Here is a 25,611-nt window from a genome sequence, read left to right as displayed (position 1 = left end):
AAAACTTATGGTTCCCCTTTAGTACAAGTGATTTTTTTTTCTCCCTACTCTACACATTTTATCAACTAACACATGCTCAACAAAACTGCTCTAGGTTTCAAAAGAACAATTTAAGCCAATAGACTACAACAGCTTCATTCAAATTCTAAGTTAACAGAAGCTCTAACTTCTTTTTTTTCGTTGTTGTTTTAGAAAAAACAGGAAAACAATGTGGTACACTCTTTCTATAAGGCTCTGAGCTACTCACGTAATTCACATGAGTGACAGAATTCCACTGACAACATCCACCATACGAGCAATCCTTAATCACACATACTCCACCTCAAGTCATGCATGATCAAAGATTGCTGATGACAGATTTCTAAAATAGGTCCTTGCTGTTCTATGGATGGGCCACCAGCATTTCTGGATAACAATTAAGTCTTGCTGAAAATACATTCTTTCAGTAGGGTCTATAGGTCTTGGCACCAAATATTTTTGAGACGTTTAAGACTTTTTGTTCAGCACTTAACACTTATTTCCCTCCTAGCCTTATAATAAGAGTGCCCTCTGTTTTGTTTTTTTTTCTGTGTAGTTCAAATTACAGAAATGGGCTTAATGTCCAAACATAGAAGGGACAAAAAATGGTCAGGTTTTTATACAGAGTCACCAAAATCATGCGGTGATCTTCTACTTCGAGTTTATTTTGGAAAGGTTTAAGCAATGCAGTTGTCATTCTTTAATAATCAGACTACAGAAGCTGAGACTTAAACAATTGCTAGAAAAAATTAAACCTTTAACACTTTGAAAAAATGCAAACTATGCTGAATGAAATAGTAAAATTATAAGTTGAGTTTAGTAAACTAACTTGTTAATAAAGTGAAATTAAGTATATAATAACACAGTAGCTGTAAAAGTATTTTGCTCAAGTTTTGGAACTGCTAGGAATCTGGTAACTTGCTTCTTAAGTCAAACACCTTATCAATACAGACATTTAAACAACTGCTATAAATGAGTGATCAAATGATTATTAAAACTCCATTTCATGGCTCCTCCTCCAATGCCAGCAGGACATAAAAGCTGAATATTGGTGTGTAAGTTGAAATCCATTTTCAACATATTATAGAGGATCTTTGCTAAGTTATACTGAAGAAACAATCAAAAGAAATGCACAAGAGTAAATTTAAATTTATTTTTTAACTAGATGTCAAAATTGTGCTGAGAAATTCTTCCCTTGAGTCAGGCATGGTAGTTTTCCACTGTACTATAGTATCTTTGCTTGATAATTTTTTTCCATCTTTTCATTAAGTTCTTCAAGTTCAGCACACACCACTATTCGAGTAAGCTGTAGCACCCTTTATCTAAAGATTAAATAAAAGTACTGCTGCAAATTTAAAAGGTGAATTTGAGAAGCCATAAACCATGTAAATCAAAGAACTTGTTATTTCTTGTAAATATAAACTTCTACTGAGTTTAATTGTTATGATTTTCAATTATAAAAATGCATAGCTCACTCCTCGTATTTACTAGTATAAATGGTGATTTGGGCAGAAGTAAATACAAGATGCAGCCTTACAGTTCTTGAGGAAGACAATTTTAATTTTTTTGTTTCTCAGCTGTTTTGTAATCACTATAACTGAGATGTTTCACTTCCTCCCCACGCCCCCCACAGGATTTACTAGCACCTCACCTCTCCTAGGCTACCATGTGCAATATGGGAAAACTACCTTCTTCCAAGATGGAATGGAGAGGACTTGAAACAGGATTCCAATTAAACTCCTTGCACTAGATCCCCTTTACAACGAATACTGAAAAGCCAGTACTTATTGGGACTACAGGGTTCTGCTAAGCACTACAAGAGCTGTAGAACTACCAGAAAGTCATACAGATAGGGCAGCAAAACTTTTGTGTTAAAACAGAATTACAAACCAGATCGTTATCACAAGCCAAAGCCTGAAGTGTATACTCAGGCAATAGCCCTCTGAGTTCACTGCTCAGGTAAGAAACAGAAAGGACAGGACTTGGCCCCATTAACTTTATGTTGTGGGGAAAAATAACCCCAAACCCCAACATATTAGATACTGATTTTTTTAAAAGCACTTTTAAGCTACTTATGACCAATTCTATTAATTGGAAGAGCCTGACATGGGCAAACCCATTTCTGAGAAGGAGATAAAGACATCTTCGATTCAGGTCACAACTCAAACCCTGCAATCCCATTCCAGATCCATAGCAGTGTGGGGAGGCTCATCTTACTGGGTATATTCTGACATAACACACTTGAGACACCAGACAGGAATAGAAGACAAAGGGAGGAGTATGACCACTGAAGTTTAACTTCCTCAATAGTCTGTGTTTGGAATGCTGTAAATCAAGTATGAACAATGTATTGGATTTGGATATTTAGAGGTCCGGCAATAGTTTTCTTTAGAGAAAGTATAAATCCGTTTGTTTCTCTCTTTTCTTGAGAAGCAAATGTTCTTCATTGGGGTACAGAATGGCTTAGATGCAACAGAAGAGTAATGTCATGATTTGCCAGTTAAAATTGACATCTGGGAATGTCCAAGACAAGGGTCAAAGCAACACATAATATAATGTAGCTAGCAATGCCCTCAAAAGATAAAGTCTTAAACTTTTTAACAGCCTTTATTATAAGGCAGGAGAATTCTAAGGCAAATTGTTCATCATGGCAGAACATCAAATTAAAATGTCAAGATAGAAATAAGCAGAATCTGGAGAGCACATTTGTGTTATCTGTAGCAAGAGGTTAGCTTAGCGTGCCACAGCACCCAAGTTGTAATTGTCATTCCTAGTCAAATATTATTTTAGATTAGACTAAGATGCTTGAGATCAAAATAATTTCCCTGTGTGTTTGTATGCTGTTATACAATAAGGCTGGATCCTACCAGAACAGCCTCCACAGGGACTCCACAGGACATCATCAAAGGAACAAAATTAACACCATTGTAGGATCTGCTTCCTTCTCCACTTTACATTAGAAGACTTCTATTTAAATTTGATCTCTGTGAATGCTTGGATACAATTCAACACTTTTAAATAGGAAAAAAAAAGTTTCAAAATTAGATGCTGATAAATTATTGACCAGCAATTAAACAGTGAGTGCCTTTTGGGCTGTCTGTAATTTCTCCTAGTTTTCAGTCTGATGTCCACAGTGCTACATGTTGGAAAGCACAGGAAATTTTGCACGAATTTGATCACTCACATAGGCAGTTATACTTTGAAAACAGTATTTTTCACAAGAATTACCAATGAAATAATGTTTTAGGACACAATTGAATTTGAAATAGGTAATGTTTTGAATAGATTTTTGAGTTTTATTGAAATCTTACATGAACAAGAAATTGGAAATACAATCACATCAAGGAACAAATTGCCACGGCTTTGACGTTTTAAGCCAAACAAATTTTGTAGGGCAGATTTTCAAAAAGGTGTGAAGTTATAACAATTTAAAAACACAGTTATCCTACTTCTAGGAATGCAAAACATACAATCATGTTATTTTCAATACAAGAAAACTTAATTTGTTGTAATTTCTTAAAACTACTAAGACAAAGCACTAGCTTTTACTTTTATGTACAGCATACTCCTATGTAGTCTATCCCAAATCCAAAAAAAAAAAAAAATTAAAAATAAAAAAAAAAAAAGGAAAAAGAAGAAACTGTCCAAAACCAGAGGTTCTGCAAAATCATGATTGAACAGTGTGCCATTCCTGCTTTTAAACTGCTAAAATGAAGCCTAAAATGATAAAAGCACTGAAACCCCATATGGAGTTCAGGAATTCTGCAAGCCCAGTAATGTCCAAGTGCGTTTATGAAAAAAGAAAACTAAGAGACTCGAGTATATACACAATAGAGTGATTCTTCAGCCCAATACAAATGGCAGCCAATCGCTACTGAAGGATGAAACATTAAGCCAATTTTTTTTTTTTTTTTTGAAAGATGTAGAGCTATAGCCAATTCTATGTTTCCAATATTCTTAATCCCTCCTCACTTGTCTACTTCCACTGTTGCCCATAAGTATCCTGATAAAATTCCTGGTTGTCATTATTGTAACCATAGTTACCGGCATAGTCACCACCTTGCTGGAGCGGCTGCTGAGCGATGGGTTGGGAGCCCCAATTCTGCTGGTTGTTGGTCTGACGGCGCTTGGAATCAGGTTGGTTGTACCCATCTGCCTTTCTCTTGCCTCCTACGTTGCCCCCACGGTTGCCCCTGGCTCCACGAGCACCGCGTCCTCTCTGCTGCTGCGCAGGGCCCCCTCTCCCCCCCCTGGCTCCTCTCGGCGGTCCCATGGGTGCCCCCCTCTGTGAGTAGCCAGCTCTACCTCTTGGTGGTGGTGCTCCCCGCCCCCTAGGTGGTGGAGGGGCACCTCTCCCACCCCTTCCTCCTCCTCCTCTTCCTCTTATAGCATAGCCATCATCATAGCCGTAATAGGGATCTTCGTAGCCACCACGGTAGTCATGATAGTCATAGCCATAGTAATCATCATAATAATCTTCATAGCCATAGTAATCTGGGGGATAGCCATATCCACCTCTTCCTCCACGGCCTCGGCCTCTAATAGGAGGTGGCATGCGAGGCGGAGGGTAGTAATAATAGTCTTCATACCTGGTAAGAAAAAGAAACGCAGAATTATTCACCTCCAAAATCAACCCAAAGTACAGTATACATTTGCCCTTGTTGATTAACAATATGCAACATGAAGGAAAGTCAAGTCACTCAGGTTCTTCTAAACCAGCACAACTTCACTGTGCAGCATTACCACGGTGCGAGGGTGACACTCACGCAGTGCTCCGGGAGGCCTGTCTGGCAGCCTGACGTTCTTTCCTTTTCTTATCCGGTGGCTTTGCTAATACTATTTCAATTTCTTCCCCTTCTATCTCTTTCCCATTCATTTCATTCATAGCCTGTATAAAAATTAAAAGAAAAATAACTAAAATTTTTTTTCCATTCAAAAGGAAGCTAAAACTTACTGCAAGAAACCAGAAAGTTGGGCTGCTCCAGGCTGAGCTATGCCATGTGCTTTGCCTTTGTGCTACATAAACAGAATGTTGCACATCACTTTTCCAAGTCCCACCTTATTCACCAGTTACAGGGAAGCAGTATTTCTTTAAAAAATACACTCTTTATATCATAAGATTAAAAAAGAGGATTAAATCATATTAAGCATTATTTTTATAAAGTCAGACCATCAGTTTTTATGTTCCTTTATCTCCTGGAAACCTTTCAGAAATACGCAAGTTCTCACTACTCATACTGACATTTATAAGTCTGGTAGAGCATATGCATACAAGAGACAGAACTGTTACATATGGGGTTCCCAGGTAGCTGAATGTGAGTCAAGTGACTGAGAAAATCAAGTAGTTCTTGAGGACACATATTTGAGGAGAAAAAAACAAAAAAGATTACTGAAACCTGGTGATCTCATCAAGCAAGCCCTGAATCCTCCAGAAAATTAATGTGCAATTTTTTATTATCAAATGCATCCACAAAGAGAACTTGGTACATAAAGTACGATCAGGACTAGACCCCCAGCTCCTCACCTGAAGGTATCATCTGCTTTGCATTGAACTTTTTTGGTTATTAAGATTTACATTAATGAAGACCCTATGTGTCTCTACAGCTACATGGCTCAAAAGCATTAGAAATTATGGCAATTTATTTCCAAGAAGGTATGAAAATCAGTAGACACCTGAATCAGTCCCATGCATTCCACACATAAATACCATAATAATCTCATTGAAAGCCAAAACACGCCCACACACAAAAATATCTCAAGAAGTTCATAAGCCAATTTAGTGGCCATGAAGCAGTCAATAGACCATATGTGGCAGTTTGCAGCTGGAGATGAGCATTAATGATGCATTTGATCTGTCTTTTTCTTAACTGCTACAAGTTTCCAGTTGCTGAAATCTAACAGAGCATTTAGCAGGTAATTGTACTGCAAAGGGGCTGGAGGGTGTTTACAGACATGCTACAGAAAACCACATCCAGAGGTGTTGCTGACTTACCCCTTGTTTCAACAATTTCTTGTCCTCCCTCAGACATGGTCTAAACCTATCCAAACCAACTTCAACCTTGTTAAGTAAGAGTGATATTCATCGTAAAGCCATACTCAAGAGTATTCTGAAACCTAATCTTGGGTGTAGTAAAATTAATTTAATTGCCTAAGCAATTAAATGGCTATAAAATCATTAATAAGATCGTGTACAGAGTCTTTGAACTGTCCATGTAGCCACATACACCACATACAACATATCTGCTTCAAGACTCACAAATGTAAAAACCACTTCCTACTCGCCTTCTTCCCCCATGAACCAAGGATTTAAAAAACAGATGGGAGTAATTTTCACAGAATTCAATACACTGAAGCACAGACAGAAGATATTAATGACCTTCTCAACAGCTCATGGACACAAAGGAAGAGCCCTCTGAAGCTTACAGTAGTGATCTTCAATATTTAACAAGTCATTGAGAAAAAAGCTCGGGTGCATGCAGAGTTAAAAACAGGTAATGCTTAAAGAGCTGCCAACACCGTTCTCCTCTCCTTCACAAAGCATTTTTTAATTACCTCCCACTTTCTATTTGATATTTTTGTCACTCCAAAACTACATAGAGCCTTTAAACAGGGGTCTTTGAGAGACAACTGATACCTTCTGCCAGTGTTTCCTCAGAAAAATTGTCTAGGTTGATCTTTTTTTTATCCTCTTCTCTAGACTCTCCTGCATTGCTCTACACCACTTTTCCAGTCTACTTGTTAACTTGCTACAGTTTTGTCCTTTCAAGTTTCACATCCTCCTAGCTACTGAAATCATAGGAACAAAATTATTAGCATTAAAATTCTCACAATGGGAACCTTATTAAATGGGCTCTACGGTTTGTCTTATTGAAGTATTTACTGTAAAGAAATTTCTTAAAACCATTCATACAAAATAAAGTGCTCACACCAACTTAGCAAGGAAAGAATAACCAACCTACCTTCACTGCTGCACCTCTGTCCTCAAAATGAACAAATGCATAATCCTTCAACTTCTTTACTCTTTCCAGCTTTCCAAATTCAGAAAACGATTTCTCAAGAATTTCTTCTGTCACAGTAGTGGCCAAGTTTCTTACAAATAAAACTTTAACCTGGTGAAAAAATGAAACAAAGCTGTAATCTTTAGAAGTCAAACCTCAAAGGAAACTACCAAGATATTATTCCCTTTTTTGTTGCATTAAGAAATTTGGGTAACTTTACTAATTCTGTATCTGTTAAAAAAAGAAAGAAAAAAAAAAAAGTGCCTTGTAGTTACCTGCATGAAGTTTCTACAACTTCTCTCCTTCCACAGTTCCCTTCCATAACCAGAAGAATATCCAACTTTGATTTTCTGCTTCTGGGATGCTACAAATCCCAGCAAAATTTTAGTAACAGACCTCAAGGACAGCAAAGAGTTACCCCAAAACACTGGGATAAAGTGCACATCATTCCCCACGCTGAACTTCACCTTCATGTCACTCTGGAAAATAGTTTTACGCAATACCTACCTGGTATTGATTACAGCTAAAGCAGAAAATGCACAGCCTGACGTGCCAATCCAGCAGGATAACCCTGCACAGGACTAGTTTAGATGTTAACAGCAGTTAGTAACAGCACATTTCCAACATCTTCCAATGGCAACTCCTCTGCAGTGCACAGCTTACTGTGAAAATGCCCTCTAACTGCTTTTTGTGCCTCAAAACTAGCCCTGTTCAGCTGGAACAAATCTTTGTTACTGTGGCATAAAGAAATTCCTCCCAAAGCACAAGAGCATCCAGTGAAGTCTTTACTGACCTTCGCCATGACTTCTGGATCAGGTTCCTCTACTGGATCAGCCCATTCCACTGTAACAACATTTCCCCAGACTTTTACTTTCCCACTCATCAGGCGTCGGCGAGCTTGTGCTGCTGACTTGTGATCCTCATATTCCAAGAAGCAGAATCCTCGATTCTTCTTTTTATCATCAGGTTGATGATACAAAATTACATCCACCAAACCCTCTGAAAAACAGATCTTTAGTACTGAGCTTCAAAAGGAAAGAAAAAAATCTAGAGTCTAGCCTAAAATGCCTTCACTTGTGTTTTGTAGTGACTTTGAATTTTACACCTGAATGGCAGTGGGAGCACAAGAAAAGCAAAACAAATAGATATCCATCCAATTTACCCAGAAACACATCACTTAGCAAGTGAAATTCTACAGAACAAACTTACCTCACAATTAGGCTCTGCAAAACATCAACCCCAGCAACTCACACAGTTTAAGTTTTCTATACTTTTAAAATACTTTTTACATCTTTGAAAGGCAGCCAGCACTAACACATGACCTCTCCCCTGCCTCCTGCAGAACCTAGAAGGAACATCTTCCACATCTCTCCAAAAAGAGGAGAGAGAACTAAATGAATATTCACCTTCTGTTTTCACCACTTCCCTGAAATACTTATAAATAGCAATCCTAAAAAAGAAGCAGGAGGTTAAAGCTCTCCTACAGGAACAAGAGCAAGTGACTCAATCTCTTATCTAAAGCAGAAGCACCCTTTCAGTGATGAGCTGACTCCTTTTCTTCCTACTTGCTGCACACACTGGAGAATGCTGAAAACCTGGGACAAAAATTAGTCTGTTATTAACTATTTCTCTAATAATACTCCCTCTAAACCAGTTTAGTATTCCCTCCGTCCCTTCACTGCTCAGGAATACATTTGCTTCAGGCTCCCCAAAAAACTTCTCCATGTTGACAGCAGTACCTCCTGTAGATCCAGTACCAAATGCAGAGCCTTCAACAGAAAGCTAAAACAAAGTGACAGAATTGGGACCTCCATTTTTTACTGAGCTCACGTGTGCTGGTTTTTCTGAGTTCATTTGAGTTGTTTGTGTCTCTAATTGTAAAGTTACATTATCATTCATTTAACAATCACGAGTCCCTTTACACTTGACATTAAGATATAGTACATATATAAAACTTATAACAAAATCAAACTTGGAATCCAACTTGAAAATAATTTAAACGATATCTGAACACATCAGTCAAATAACTAGACCTATAAAACAGAGGTTAAATAGTATTCTGGGACTCATTAAGTCTTACCTGTGACTTTACCAAACTCTTCCAATATGTTTTCCTTAGTTTTGTTCTTTGGAATTGATCCAACAAATAACCTGTTGTTTGCCACAGAGATGCATACTCCAAGGTGCTTTCCAGGACGGATTTCATAGTTGTCACACTGAAAAAACAAATCCATTCATTTGCTTTATCCACAATGCTATGCATAAAAATATCCCCAAATCATAAAATCAGGCATTATCTTCATTGTTTACTACTTTTACACATAACATATGGAATTGGCACTGCAAGAGAATTCCTAGAACAGCTGTTTTTGTGTTGGCATTCACTTGGAAGAACAGTGCCAAGCTTAGGATTTCTACAAACTTCAAAAGTCCTGTTGAATGGAAAGCTACAAAAAACCTGCAGTAACAGTAACACATGGGACCTTTTACAAATTCACCTACTGTTTATCTCAGACTTGAAAGATCTTTCTAGCAACTGGTTACTGCTTCCTCTGCTGTCAGTCAACTGCTGCTGCTGTTATCAGTAAGCAAATACATGGCATTAAAGATACAGGGAGTTCTTCCTCTTTCCTTGGATAGCTTTGAACACTGAAAAGGTTTGCCAAGACAATCGACAGTCTAAATCACTCTGTGACCTTGCTTCTACCCCACCCCCAATAGCAGGCAATTTTTGTCTTTGTATATGATAGGATTAAAAAATTTTACTGTCAAGATTTAAAACTTCCATTAAAAATATTCTAGTCCACTGTTTCATGGCTGTACCCACAGCTGAATTACTGTGAAAACCAAGACTCCCAATAGGCCTTTAAAGGTACAAGAATTCAGCCTTAAAAAAAAAACAAAACAAAACAAAAACAAAACACCAAGATAGACATAGCCTTTGTTTTAGTCAGGATTTTCAAACACAGCAAAGAGGATGGATGTTTTATCATCAGCCAGCTTCTGAAAATTGCATGCAATTCTTTAAAAGCAGGTTTTTAGCCATTCTAATTCCAGCTGAGACATAAGCCCTAAAAATGACAGCAATACCTTCAGGAACCTTCTTCATATTCTAGAAAAATCCTAAGGTACCGCAGGCTATCAAAAAGATCACTCCAAGGAAGACAAAAACATTTCAGAAATTTGCTTCATATACTCAATTGATTCCTAACACAGCAAAGCTTTTTGTTCTGGTGCCATGAACTTATTAACCTCAATTTGCTTTTCACATTGTGTCTTACGCAAAGCCATTTTGCTTACAATCAATCCCACTCCTGCTGGTGCCTTGCTGACACAAGGAAAAGGCCCACATGGTTTTAACTGCTTTTAAGTTTCTCCAGGTTTCAGGTTTCCCTGCTCCCACCAGCTTAACTAAGGTGTTCAGATTTTATCCCTCATCTTCATCTCTCATTCAGGATGAGCTCAATTCCACTAAAACAATTGAGATTAGGCATTTGACCTGTTTTGGTTCAAAGTACACACAGTATTTCATACCCATATTCAAAATCTTGGGAGATAAACCCCAATCTGCCTAATTCTACTTCTTCCTCTCAGGCAGAGGCAAGGCCCCAGTCAGACTGCTGTCTCACCCTTTAATGCCCTATTGCTCCATGTCCTATCCCAAATTGCCTAGGTGCATGCATGTCTGCTTCCAAACAGTGAGCAGTGAGACTGCATGACTGGAAAGAACAAAAGGCCACTGGAAACAACTGAAGGAACTAACTCAGAGACCTCCTCCATGGCAGCAGCAGCTGAACAAGGCATCTCCAGTTAACTCTTTACAGTAGAAAGGGTGATGAAACTTAAAACACACTGAAGCTTCAAAAATGTATTTTCCAGCTGGAATCAAGTAGGCTCCTAACAATTACCGAAGTAGTCTGATCGCCCACAGTAAAGTACAACAGATAACAGTCTTGTAAATTGTAAGTATCTGTACTTACTAATGAAATCAGGAGGCAATTTTTAAAAAAGTAAAATTTTGAGTCTGTCAATGGATGCTTTAAAGACGTCATTACTTAAGAAATTACCAATATGTTTTCTGTTTGCTTTGTCTTGACCTGTCTGGAATTAAGTTAACTCACCAGTTTGACTGCTTCTTGTGCTGCATCTTTACTACAAAAGGTAATGAAAGCATAACCTCTGTTTTGACCAGAAAGAGGATCCATCATGAGACGCAGATCCCAAATTGGACCAGCTTTCTCAAAGAGTGGTACCAATTCATCTTCATAAAGGTCTCGGGGAATTTTACCAACAAAAACCTAAAAAGGAAGAGGATACTTGAAACAAAGCTTTTTCAGAAATACAAGCTTCTTTTTAACACTTGAAAACTGCTGGGAAAGGAAGAACAAGGCAGATAAACCAGCAGAGCAGAAACATTGCAATCACCAGTGCAGCCTTCACGGCAGCTGATGTTATTGTATGTCCCAAGTGTTCTAATCCACCTGCCATTTGTATGAAGTTTTACACATAGAAATCCTGGGTTTGTTATTTATATTGAAAAGGCTGTGAATTTCCCCTGCTGAAGAGATAAATGGCTCTTACCTGGTATTAATTTTGGCAATTAAAAGCTAAGACCTTAGAGACCATCTAGTTGGGTATCATATCTTAAAGCAGGCCAAGCACTTTCTTGCTTTTCCAGTATTTTCAAGTAACTCTTTAAATTAATCTTCCTTGGAAAGCCACAGAGATGGAAAAATAATTTACTAATAATAATTGCCATTTAATTGCTTGATGCATGTTTTCCACTTTTAATATATACTGCACTCTTGTTTCTTGTCTGCATTTGTTTCAGCTTCCACCAACTAAATATTTAATATTTACTTAAGCAAACCTGCAAGGTCATGTGGTTTTGTTCCTTAAAATTAACTTGGGTTAAGTTTTGTTAAGGAGCTAATATCTTTAGCTGAGATCCCTAGAAAGATCCTACCAGTTGTTTAATCACTGCAGTTCTCCTCTGAACTTTAAAAGCCTCTTCCTTATTAATACAAACAAATATTCCAAGAATCCACTAAGATCTAAATAAATAAATAATAATACATTATAATAGTATATGTCATATTGGTATATATTATTATATAGTAATAGATATAATAATAGTAAATAATATCTTATTTTAACTTATTTGTAGAAAAAAAAGCCACAAGTCAACATTTCCCTTCTCAGTAAGGCCTTGTCATAATTGTACCTCACACTAAAGGCATAGCAGAATTTCAGAACTTATGACACTGAGCATGCCCATGTAAGCAAGCATATAACAAACCCATGAGGAGAATATGACTAACTTGAGAAACATGGAACAAGGCAGAACTTCTAGATATTTCATGTTATACAGATATTCCTGAAATTGACTTTCCAGAACATTTCTTAAAAGCTTACCCTGTCAGTTCAGTGTGAATGTTGACTGAACATTACTTATTGGGGAAAAAAGAAAGGATCTGATTTATCACACTAGGTGAAAGTTTAATGGCAGAGCCAAAAGGTTTTCCGCACTATCTCCCTAGAAAGCTCAAAGTATTCATCTAGATAGGTATTTACATTGTCATTACTTCTAGAACACTTAATTCAAACTCATTTGCAGCTTTTAAAGACAAAATCTCAATCAGCATAGAGCACACAGACCTAAGCAGAGATTGAGAAGTTACACATGTCAGTTATCATCTTTCAGTTCAAGGATTCATTCTAATTATTTACCACCACTACTGAATTAATTTTCTTTCATGGAATATGAACATTCCCTTTAGAAATCATCCTTACTGTGATTCTTCTTGACAATAAACGCAAGAGCTTCAGCATCTCAAAGAATGGAAAACTTATCTATAAATTGAAAGACATTAAGGAGATTGACCATTTTCTCAAATCCAGTATGGTGGTTTATAGAAAAATCTCTGAAAGAACTCCTGTATCAGACATGCAACAGTGTGACAGCATTTAAAGTGTTGAGCATGTATTACAAAACAACCTGCTAGGGACTAAAACCTTGAAGAATACCTAAGTGAATAAATACACAGTCCAAGCATTTTCATAACCAAACCTAAGTTTGCTCACAGCTTGCCAGGAAGATGCACAGGTTCAATCATAACCTTAAATTTCCAAATAATTGCTTAAAGACTAGACTTCGTCCTTTGGAAGGAAAAAATAAAAAACATTTTAAAGTCCTTGAAACTCTTCCAACTATCTTTTAACTTTAAAAACAACAGCAGGTGTAACATGAGGTAAGAAAAGGCAGAGAAACCAACACAGTAGAAATTTAAAGCGTAACAAAGGAGCAATGCACAAGACCCTCTGGATAAGCAGATATCAATGTGTGCAAATGCAAAGGACAACGTGAGTGTAATGAGAGAAGGAAACACCCATATAACTGCTTTTATTCTCATCAATACACACCCCAAACACATAGCATCAACATCATGTGACATCACTATAAGCAAAATACTACAGTGGAGCAGCAAGTCCTCCAGTAAAAGGAACATTATATTGTAGTAATACTATATAATACCGTATTATATAGTATTATATAATATATATAATAGTATAGTGTATAATATAATATTATATTACAAAAATACAAAATAACACATTACATAACAAATCCTATTGCCATTCTTTTCTTCCTTAAAGCCTGCACAACTGTAACCTTATCTTCATTATTTGTCTACAGAATCACATTCCAAAAAAATCCAACTGCTCCTAAAGCTGATCTGCTACAAAAAAATACATGGGACTGCTTCCCATGACAGTTTATTAATACTTCATTGCATAATGTAGTTTTAGCTCTCAAGATATTCACCTATGTCTTGAGAGCTAAAGCTACAATTAACATGCAATTAATTCCAATGTATGTTTTAAAAATTAGTTGGTGTACAGATATTTACATTAGAAAGGCCTGATGCACCTTAGAGAGAAAAAAGTGTACCTACTACACATCTTCAAATCAGTAACAGTACTTGGGTATCCTCAAGAACCCAATGTTTGCCATTATTGTCACATGAGTGACAGTTCTGCATCAATGCATCTGAGCTGACACAAGCTACAAGAGCTTCAGTACAATTTAATTAAGTTTCAGGCAGAAAAAATGCAATGTCACAATCCAAAGTAATACTTAATTTTTTTTATCCCTAACATTGGAAAAGGGGTATATATGCTACCATATAACCAGAAGTGTCAGAAACAAACAAAAAGTGGCTCCCAAAAGCTTAAGAAAAAAAGGAAACAAAAAAACCCCAAAAAACCCAAAAACCCATCTGTGTCATTGTGGCAGAAAGTGCCCACAATGATCTCATCACTTATGTGCAAACATGCTCTACCACATCCTAGGATCCTGTTTAAATTGACTGCTATGCCTCAGAGCTCAACAGCAGGAGCTAAAGTCTACATTTCATAGAACATGCACCAGTTTCAGCAACATATTCAGTATCTCAGGCTGTCAAACCAAACAGCATGTCTAAGTCAGTAATCAGTCCTTAAATCCCACAAAATGCCAGCAGTACATTCATTTGGTAGAGGTATCATTTCTGGAACTAGCTGGCTGGGGTTTGCTATTGCTTCTAAAGCTGATTCAAGGCAGAAGTATTTCCACTAAGGGAGTTTCCACAAGTTACTTGTTCTAGCTTCAGGAAACTTAGAAATACAAAAACATACTCTTCATAGTATGAAAGTGCAGCTGAATTTATGGCCCCTAAATTTTCCTGTGAACTCCTAAAGAGCCAAACCACTACTGGACAATATAGTTAAGAGCAGTAGTTGAGGACTGTCAGTCATGAGAGTAGCTCACTGTAGGAAGGGACCTACAATGATCAGCCAGTCCAGTGGCTTTTCCACTTCAGGGCTGATCAAAAGGTAAATCATGTTATTAATGGCACTGTCCAAATGCTCCTAAACCCTGACAAACCTGGGGCACCCACCAGCTCTCTAGGAAGCCTGTTCAATGTCTGACCACCCTCTCAGTAAAGAGATGCTTCTTTATGTCAGTGAGACACGGTGCAATTAAATAACTTTATACATCACATATGTATATGCAATATCACTGAGTTGGTCAACAACCTCTAAGTCACCTTCCTAAATGCAGAGATAAAAAAAACAAAATCAAAAATCTGAAGCTACATGGTCTCTTTTCAGTAGTTGTGCTAGTTTCACTATGGTCCATACAACCATCAAGTATTTTTTCATATAGATTGAAACAAAAGCAAATATACAAATCCTTAACTGTTACTAATCTCAGCTCAAAATTTTTTATGTAAGTACCTTCATACAACACCCAAGTCTTTTTCATTTTTACCACACTACATGAAACCAAGCCAGTGTTGCTTAAATTCCATTTCTTGTAAACATCTTGAAGTCACATGTTACCTACTCATGCATCCATGGTCACTTTTCAAAAGACGGACTATAAACTTTATGATGAAACATGAAGTCTGATGATTTAATTATAAAAAAATTTGTACAGCCTTAGTATATTCCACCTCTTTTTTCTCCACTTTAACCTATCTTCCTGTCTTTTTCAGAATACTGAGGAGTAAGAAAGACTGATTAAGACATACACATAAGGATATTTTCATCTAAAATACATTAAACTTGCAATATAGTTTACTTTCAAATATTTCCTATTTATGAGTTTGCATAAGTATATAAAGCAATTATCAGATTCGTCTGTATATACCAACCTCTGTTCCAATGCCAGGCTGAACACCAGAATATACAGTATCTGGAGGAGGACCCCCATATTTCCTCTGTCCTGTAGTTACATCCAAAGTGTAACCAGTCCGCTCTAGCAAAGCCTGAAAAGAAAAAAAAAAGTCAGACTACTTACAGGAGAGAGGGCAGTGGGATAAAATATACAGAACAAAAAAAAACATTCCGAGATAAGCAATTCTTTATGTGCTCCTTGCCACACTTGATAAGGTAGATATGAAGAGACAGAACCTCCAAAAACCGCTGTTGTTTTGTGGGTTTAAAAAGCTATCATAAAGAACAACATTTGTTTTACATTACAAGGTTGCTAGAAAGAATTTGTTTGTCTTTTCTCTTATTTTCCATTTTATATGTCGCACCTCATGTAGTGCAGAACACCGAACAACTGATACAATTTTGGCAACTGTGTGATGAGAAAGAGCTGCATTTCCAACAACCCTTCCCTATAGAATCTCCATCATGCACACACTTCTTTAAAGCCAAGGTGGTACTGATGCTTTTTAAGCTCATATTCAGCCCATGTACAAGTAATGTATCAGCTAGTACAGAATAATCAGTATCTCTCAGTGTTACCTTAATCTTTGCTTCATCTGGTCCCTTCGTTGATTCCTGTACTTTGCTGCCTTGTTTCTCTCTTTGCCTGTAGGTCTTCATAACTCCACATAAAAATGCACTTTTGTTCTGTAGATACAATTTACAAAATAATTCAATTGTGTGTATGACAAGCCCTGGGAAACCACCGAATCTTACACTCCATACCATGAAGTCACTACTTCAAGTCAATGCAATAAATCAAATGTCAAAAGAATCCTTCAGGAAAACACAATAATTAATTGAATAAACTTGTCAGATTGAAAAAGTCATATTTCAAACAGCATTTTAACCTATTTTCTCTATTGTACACATTTTTATTATCTAGGAGCTTTTGCTTTGTGCTCAAATACCTACACATTTAAGGCAATTTTTAACAGACTTGTTATTTGGGTTTGAAATACAATACAGCAACATCAGTGAATTTCTAAGTTACAACTCTCCTGCCAGTAGTGCCAGGACACTATTTATACTTATGTGCTCACACTCCTGGGGCTCTCACCTTACCTGTACATGCGACAGGTCACTTTCTTTAAATTGCTGTAATACAGAGAGGGCTCCTTCTTCATTAAATTCCCTAAGAGCATCAATTGCTCTTTCATCAAGATCGACATAAGCTACCAAGCCTAAAAGTTAAAGATAAAGAAGTTACAGATTTCTATTGAATTTCATACAAACTAAGAACTATGCACTTTGCTTTTAAAGCCAAAAAGTTACATTCCATAGCAACAGAATTATACATTTAATTATATATTCCTACACAAGTATATGAAAGAATATGAGTACAATGAAAAAGTTAAATTAAAATGTATATACCTAAACACTAACTGATGTGCAAGATTATATCCCATGTGTAACAATTTTCTAGCATGCAGGAATGCAATCTGCTGCATAAAAGCAGTATTACACACCAGGGTCTGAAACAATGAACTCTGGCTCACTTTTAATAATTTGAATTTTGTTCATTTAGCCCTCATTTTAAGTTCCACACTTCCTTCTCTCAAGTTGAGCTGTTCTAGAGTAAACTGACAGGTGAACATCACAAGTATCCTATTGTATGGGAAAAAGGAGCTACCTAACTGATGATACCTAGGAAGCTCTACCCCACAAAATATTAGGAAGCAAAAATTATTTGTTCATTCTTTCCTCCAGCTTCAAAAAAGCAGGAGTCAGTGATTTCATGTGTATCTTAAAACAGTGTTTGGTGGTTTTTAAACTAATTTTGTTGCTCTATGCAGTTCCAAGAGCCAGAATTCAAAAAGGTATTATTTTGAGCCCTGCTATGTACCCGAAAAAGCTAATGTTAATTTTACAGGTACAGACTCCCCCAAGAAACATTGGACCAGTTCTGAAGCATTTTCTTTTTAAGGCTCTTTACAAGGTTTTTTTTTTTTCCCTTTTGTAATCCACTTGCATCAGTTGTGGAGTCAGACATATAGACTGAGATTTACACTTTTAAAATCATACATCCAAATTTAGGGCAAATACCAAAAACTCCACACACTTTGCAAAAGCTTGATGTTGAAAATACACGGATTATTTCACTGCTATTTGATTTTAAAAATGCACAGTAGTGCCAAGCCCAAGGACTACATTTCAGAAGTGATCCTGCATATTGGAAGGCACCTGTATTTTCATAGAAGACTTCAGCAGATAAAAAAATTGCTAAATTCAACCCCAAATTTGGCTCAAGTGTCAAAACTAGTCTGCTTCACTGACAAACCCCTCCACAATGCAAACATCTTCAGTGGCATTAATGAAGTGTAAATAAATGTTTTCAGGTTACTCATGCAGTGGAATTATATTTGGTAGTCAGGTTCTGGGCTGAAAAGCTTTCAAACTCCTTAAGAACTCCTCACAACACAACCTAACTGCAACACATGTTAGAATCCCACGAGTTCCTCTGCCCAGGTATTTATTTACACCTTCTCTCAGACCATCAAGTGCACATCATCATGACCCACAGTTGGAAAGTGTATCTCTATAGCCAATAAAAGCTGGCAAAGGCTTGAAGAAAGCTCACTGTGAATGACTTCCAAAAGACATCACCCACATGAGCCAGTTTCACACTGAGGATTGATAAGGTATTGACTTTGAACTGCCTTCACTTGATCAGTGTAATTTTAACTCTTTTCAACAAAAACTGTCATCTTGCCACCCAGGCATTCAAGGTAAGCACATAGAGCAGTTCTACTGCTTCTTGTAAATCTGTTCACAGAACACATTCTAAAAAGGAAAAGAAAGCCTCTCTCTGTAAGATAAAATAGGGTGGTTGTAAAAACAAAATAGGAAAACCTCTGTATATAAAGAAACCTCTTTAGAAGTTGCAGAGACCACTTGCTACCAGCAAGGTATTACTCGAGTTGCTAGATAGCTTAGTCCTCAACTTTGTTAGTGTCAGGCTGAACATTTCAGTGTAATAACCAACATGGATTAAACTGTCCACTCAGAACTGGAGAGAACAAAAAATCCACAGGCAGACTCAATTCAAATGTAGTCCCAGGCAAGACAAGCTAGTTGCTTCCTTCACTAAGTCACCTATCCAGCCTTTGAGTGTTTTAGAATCACTGTGACAGTGACAGTAGAAACATAAAAGCAAAATGATGATTCGGACTGAAGAAAAAAAAAAATGTACAGTTTAGTATGTGGAAACATACATCTTCATTTGACGTCTATGAAACTAGTGCTCTGTGCCCTAAAGCAACTAAGATATCACATACAACTCCAAGGATGTGTCAAGTAATTAGTCAATGTCAAACCCAATTTGCCTTTAGGGAAATCAAAGTAGCAAAACATTCAGAGCTACACAGATCAAAAACAATGAATTTTTAAATCTTAATCTATAAAAATTTGAAAATGGTATGCCCTCACTTTCATAACCAATCAGAAACAAGAAATGCATATTATACCTGTCTGAAATATTTCATCAAGTCTCTCTGCCACCTTCTGTGGGAGGCCTGCCTCTATCAGTGTCTTGTAGTGTTCTGTGTGAGTTACACTGGAAGTATCCATTGGTTCTTCCTCTTCTTTTAACTGTACCGCATTACCATTCACCTGATTAGCCATTTTATTATGCTGCTGGAAAAAATTCAGGAGCTATATTACAATAAGCCAGAAATAACTAGTTTGTAGGACAATGCATGATTTATCTAAACTAATTTGTATACATGCTGCAAAATCACCTGTATCAAGTTTTATTTAATACTTTTTGGATGCAGCTGATCTAAGTTTCAAAAGAAAGTACAACCCTTAATACTGTGGAAAATGTACATGGAAGAATTTACATAACTTTTTAAAAATGTACTTCATGTACATAACAATGTCTAAACTCCATCTACTGATTGTCATTAACTGGTTACCATAGCAGCTAGAATGTATGGGGACACGGCAGTAACATCCTTCAGCAAAGACTCAGAAGATCTAGTGCTATTTCCATTTCCCATTCTGCTACTTTTAAAACAATTGTTTAAAATGTAGTGAACACATAACCCTGCAGAGTAGCTTAAGGTATAAAAATGTTAATACTTGTTTCTTGTTAATACTTATTTCCACTTGCTTGGCTTGTCGCCATGTCTTCCTTCAAACCCAACATGCTGCACAAGACTAGCCACACGCTTTCTCACGACGCTGTCAGAACTCAAGGACAGAAAGAGAGAAATTGCACTTTGATGGACATTGTCATTTGAAGCTGCAACGCAACAGTTTCCATGCTTTCAGTTTCCCTCAAATAGGAGCTGTACAAATCACAGCTACTATTTCAATAATATGTACCTTATTGGTTTAAAAGGAAGGCATGACTGCAGCATCTTCAGTTCTTAATATTAATAAAAGTACTTGCTTTCAGAATTAACAAACTGATTCCAAATACGTGCACCAAAAAATGCACAACTATCTTCTCAGACAATTCCAGTGGGCTTTGCCCAATTCATTAAAGACTGTTTCAATTTCCCAATTAGCCAGCCAGCTGATATTCAGTGCTTTCAAATAAAAAGGCTGACAAGAGACAATTCAACTACCCGGCAGAGAACATAAGGATGATCAGCTGTTAGGTTCAGAAATGAAAAAAGCCTCAGGCTTTAAATGATAGGGCAGAAGTTGATGAGCAGCAGCGAAATGATAACCAGGTAGACAATGCAGCATGACTGGAGCAATGCAATTAAGTACTGGAATACAGGTATGAAGATGATTCAAGAACAGGTTTTTTAAAAATTGCTGAGGCCTCAAGCTATTTACTACGCTGCAAAACAAGTCTCCAAGTAAAAGCACAGCACTAACAGTTCCTTGAACACCCAAGCCCTTCCAGACTACATCTCATGAACTGGTTGGAAGATATCCTATGAAGATCTGCAAGCTAGAGCAAGGGAAGAAAAGAACCAAATCATTTTTCTTCAGACAGTAATGATTTTACTCACGCTGTCTTATCTTGAAGGGCAATTTTAGAGACATCTAAAGCAGCCTCACACTGTTTCTGTCAGATGCCACTTCTTTAAGCCATTAATGTGGAAAAGAAAGGAAGTTTTCCATAGCTACATGGCACATATACACACACACATTCTGTTATTTGACAAAATCACTTTCTAACCAATTCAGTTTACTTAAAAGCAACTATAGCTTAATTACAGAAGAAAAAAAATGCTACCTAAAGTCACAATAATGCTAACCTATCCTTACAGGTATTAACTATCAAAACACTAACGAACATCAATTTTCTATAGGTTATGAACATCACAGAAGGCAAAACTCAGCTACATGTCTGCTTGCTAGACAGACTCGGCAAAATCTCAAATTTGAAACAGTGCAGGGTAGAGGGGGTTTAATTACACCAAAAATGCTTTGGGTACAGTACCATTCTTAACCCCTCTTCTCAAAAACTCACAAGCTGAAACACACAAAAAAGATATAAAGAGGAGGGCATTTTTGTGTTCACCTTTCTACTGCCTTATAAAATCATTTAATTACACATATACTGTCTGTACACAGGAAAAGAAAAAAAAAGAAAGAAACCAAACTACAATGAACTAAGAGGCTACAACAACACAAATACAGAAAATTTACTGGAAGTAATTACTGGGACCTTCTGAACTACAAGGGCTTATGGTGACACTCAAGGACAGTTTTTTGATAACCCAAGTGGCACATACCCGAAAGTTTAACACTTTTTTCAGTGTTGCCTATAAGTGAACAAAAGGTTGACAAGCTATGCTGTGCCCAGGTAGAAACACCTACTCTGGAGTACAGTGACTCAAACTTCTGACAGGCAAAATTCACTGCACAAAAAGACATTAGCCTTGACCACAAGCATACACCAGTGTGGGGAGCAATATTTAACCCTACAAATCAGATTACTACACAGCATCACAGCTCAAAGGCTTCTTAAAGTAGCCTTTTTAGGTAATTTAAATTAATAGTCAGCTTTGTAATTCAGTAGCTGTATTGTTTATTTTTGATGAAGAATTTGTATCTTCATAAAGAACTAAAATCAAAGGCAATGCATGTTCAGTTTGGGTGTTCAAATTTTAGCTATTTCCTGTCACACAAACTTAATTTAAAAGAAATTAATTAAAGAAATACAGTGTAGAAAAATCTGAAAGCTGCCAAAATATTCAGGTACCAAGAACATCCAGAAGCCATACATTTCTTCTCACAGATATAGCAATAGATCCCCTAATGGCTTGGCAAGCTTGGCCTGAAATCTGAGATTAAATTGACTTTTCTTCCACAACAATCACCAACAAGCAAAACTGCATCTCTTATAACACTGAATCTTCCCTCTGAGTTCAGCAGAGATATGTGGGTGTAAGTCATAGCTGAAAAACACTGTTTAGCTCTCCCTCAAGGTAACATCAATTAGTTGTAGCTAACAAGAAAAATACTTTTAACTTAATTTTATCTAGTAGTTAAAACACACAATGATTACTTTAACACTTTTATCCTGCTCTAAAAAATACTAAAAGCATGTTAAAGAGGAGTGCTCTCTCTGTTTGCAAGTGCAGTGTGTCCATGTGACTCAGCCTATGACAGGTCAGGCCATGCAGAGGAGCACCCGCATACGTTCAGTTTTTCATCTGCATTAAATAAGATTTTAAAATAGCTAGAAAAGAGGGAGACTGTTGAATCAGGTGGATTATAAATAAAGAATTATTTATATAAGTACATGTGGGATATGTATTTGGTTTTGAAACATGCAGAAATTGATTAATTTAGAGCAGTGTGCATAAAACCATGTTTACCAAATGAGCAGAAGTAATAAACAGACATTGAGGGCAATTTTACATAGACAAGGAGAATTCTCACTGGTGCCTCACCACCTCCTAACTGCATACCAGGAACGGTCTTGTTTCAGGTTTCACACTTTTGTTGCAAACAATGCTTTTCTGAAGACTGTAAATACGTCATGATAAAAAGCATGGTTTTAGCTGTTCACTATCTTTCATCCAAAATTCCTGCATCTTGAGAGTGATTTACAAAGTTGCTAGCCTCTTTTTTAAGCTCTCATATGACAAGTAGGAAGTTAAAACTACAGGTGCTTCCAGTGTTTCATAACTCAAAGGGCTCAATTAGTTTATATTTCTGAAAAACAAAAAAAATAACAGAGTGGTCCTGACAGTGTATGGCATCTTAGAAAGAGATACCTGATCAAGCCTTAATCTGACAATCACTGGTTAAATAGCCATGATGTTACTATTCTCTTTATCTTATACCATGCCTCTAACAGAGGTTGCCACCTACAGACTATCTAAGTATAACTCCATCCAATTAATTATAAATTCAGTCTAGTTAACTCAAAACATGCTTAGGAACAGCTTAATTGAGAAGGAACAGAAAAATTCTGGCAAAAGGACAATATCTAAAACAACCATAATGAACTTCACAATGATTATATATCAATACTGGTTTTGCTGCTGAACTTAAGTTTCATGCAGAAATGGAACTTGTTTAGCTCAGGTGCACAGGAAGCCAAGCAATGCACAAATAAAACACTGCACCAAAGTCATTCCATTTGTTTATGCTGCTACTCCTCCTAACCAATATATTATCTGTGTTGAGCAGTTAAGTTAAACCATGTTAAAAATAACACTGAAGGAAGTTTGGGGGACATCTGTTCGGTTTTGTTGTTTTAACTGACCACAAGAAAACAAGTGCAGTCCCTATAGTTATGCCTCACACTTCAAGAAGGTTCTTGTCAAGCAAGGAAGATAAACATACAAGTGGGGGGGAAAAACAAGAATTCACATTTAAAGACTGAACTGGGGTTTTATTAAAACCTTACTTGTCCAGAAACATTTCTGTACATGCAGGCATGTACAAAAGGGCGGGCCCTTTATTCTGTACATGAAGGCATTATAGCAATTTCTTTCATACCTTAGCTTATCCAATCACAGAAAGCACATTTTAATAGCTTAATTATGATAATGCTAAGCATTTCTTAGCATGAATTACAAGAAACCTTATTTTGAAGTCATCACGGCCTGAAGACCTTTACACAGTAGCCAGGATTTCACACTACCTGTAAGCCAAAATGCAGCCAGCACCCTCACTCCTCTCAGTAAAATCTGAGAACCTCCAGTATGATACTAAGCAAGAGACCAGCACAGCCCACAGAGAAACAAACTCTGCCTCAATACCCACACAACTATGACAGGGAGATGACTTTAGCACAGCAGGTTAGCAACGTGCCCATCAGTGCCATTAAAAAACACTGTCTACACTAACAGCTCCTATGTTTTGCTAACCTAAACCATAAAGCTTGCCCATGCTCATTTCTCACTGGAGTTGGCTATTCACAGCTTCTTTGGTTGTCTGGGTTGTACCAAACAACAATCCTGATACTCCAGATCCAAGAAACACTTCAACAAAAATTGGCTTTGTTCTGAAGAATTTATCCTCAAAGAATTTTGCAGATGTCTGCCTAACAAAGCAGGGAGTATTGGGATTTTTGACTAAACTAGGAATTTGAGGAGCCTCGAGTATTATTTCAACAGTGTTCATCACCTAGACAGAAAAACTGAGAGGTAAGGACATGTAATACTTGTGGGGATTTCAAGAATACCAAATTATCGAGCACACACTGCTCGTTCACAAACACCACATTTTGTATAGGTTACAAAAACCTCACGCTGCGAGATGCAAAATTCATTATATTGTTTTCACAAGTGAAAAAACAAAACCAAAAAACTGTGTTTAAGTGTAGTCTCAAAGGAAGAAAAAAACAATCAAAAAAACCAAAGCACCAGCTTCATGAGCACTAATGTCCTTTGCAGCACGAAGTGCCAGTGGGATCCTTTAGAGTCATTAACGTGGAAAAGGGAGCCCAACACACTGTTTCAAAAAGAGTAGTCCAGCACAGCTTATGTACTTCAGTAGCATGTTCAAAAACTGACAGGTAACAAGGCTGCTCAGACCGAGTAAACAAAGTATTTTAAAGTATTTGCAATAATGACGCATTTAAGCAAAACTTTTCAAGATTTAATAAAGACTTTTCACAAAAGTTAATGTAAGAAAAACAATGTCTTAACAACAAAACTTCGGAAAGTTTCTCCTTTAAGTACCTGACAAGCGTTTTTCCCTCACTGGAAGTAGGAAGCGCAGACCCGAGCGCTGCGGGTGGGTGCAGCTGTCCCTCCCGGCTCTACCACATTATGCGCTACCTAACCTAAGATCTAAGGGCGCGCTGCGACAGCGACACATTTGCAGCTGAGAGCGTTCTTCTGTGCCCGCGGGCAGAGCGGACCGGGCACAACCGCAACCACCGGGGCTAGTGCGGCTTTAAAAGCCCGGAGGGACCGAGCAGGGACCCGACCCGACCCACAGCCCCGGGAGAGGCGCGTCCCGGCCGCCCGTCACATGCAACCCTGATCCGCACGGCTGGGCGGAGCGGGCCGCCCCCCACCCCCACCCGCCGGGCCCGCCCCCGGCCCCTCCCCGGCGCCGCTCCCGCGCCCGCGCCCGCCCGCCTTGCCCGCGGAGCAGCCCCGCGATGGCCCCCGCCCCCCTCCGCTCCGCCGTGCCAGCGCCCCGGGCCCGTCCCCGCCCGCGCCGGGCCTGCCCGCAGCCCGCGCTGCCCGTCCCCTCGCGGGGCCCACGCAGGAGGGCTCGGCGCGGCCGCGGAGCGCCCCTGCCCCGCGGGGCGGCCCCGGCACTCACCGGAGCGGGGCCGGCGCGGCGCAGCTCGGGCCCAAGCAGCGACGGCAAATGGCGCGCGCTCCTCCTTCTCCTCATGGACGGCGGCGCGACCCCGGCAGCACGCGGGGTTTCCCGGAACTGTTTCCAGGGACCG

The 25,611-nt window shown here is 38.1% G+C and overlaps 1 protein-coding gene across 3 annotated transcripts; it reads right to left on the bottom strand.

The window, feature by feature from the left end:
* Positions 1-662: 662 nt before the first annotated feature.
* On the bottom strand, positions 663-25,611 carry HNRNPR (heterogeneous nuclear ribonucleoprotein R). 3 transcript variants are annotated; one of them, XM_058856735.1, is made up of 11 exons: positions 25,479-25,585; positions 19,244-19,409; positions 16,842-16,960; positions 16,317-16,424; positions 15,716-15,829; positions 11,138-11,314; positions 9,097-9,232; positions 7,810-8,015; positions 6,978-7,127; positions 4,785-4,906; positions 663-4,607 (listed from the first exon to the last, which is right to left on the bottom strand). In XM_058856735.1, the coding sequence occupies exons 1-11, from the start codon at positions 25,551-25,553 to the stop codon at positions 3,995-3,997; spliced, it is 1,986 nt and encodes a 661-aa protein (XP_058712718.1). In that variant the 5' UTR covers positions 25,554-25,585; the 3' UTR covers positions 663-3,994. The 3 variants fall into 3 exon arrangements, with proteins under 3 accessions (XP_058712718.1, XP_058712717.1, XP_058712719.1); XM_058856734.1 differs by having other exon boundaries at positions 19,244-19,412; positions 25,479-25,584; XM_058856736.1 differs by lacking the exon at positions 19,244-19,409 and having other exon boundaries at positions 25,479-25,611.

This window comes from Poecile atricapillus, chromosome 24 (genome assembly GCF_030490865.1).
Source record: "Poecile atricapillus isolate bPoeAtr1 chromosome 24, bPoeAtr1.hap1, whole genome shotgun sequence".
Classification (NCBI taxonomy): Eukaryota; Metazoa; Chordata; class Aves; order Passeriformes; family Paridae; genus Poecile; species Poecile atricapillus.
This window is presented reverse-complemented; position numbering and strand designations above follow the sequence as displayed.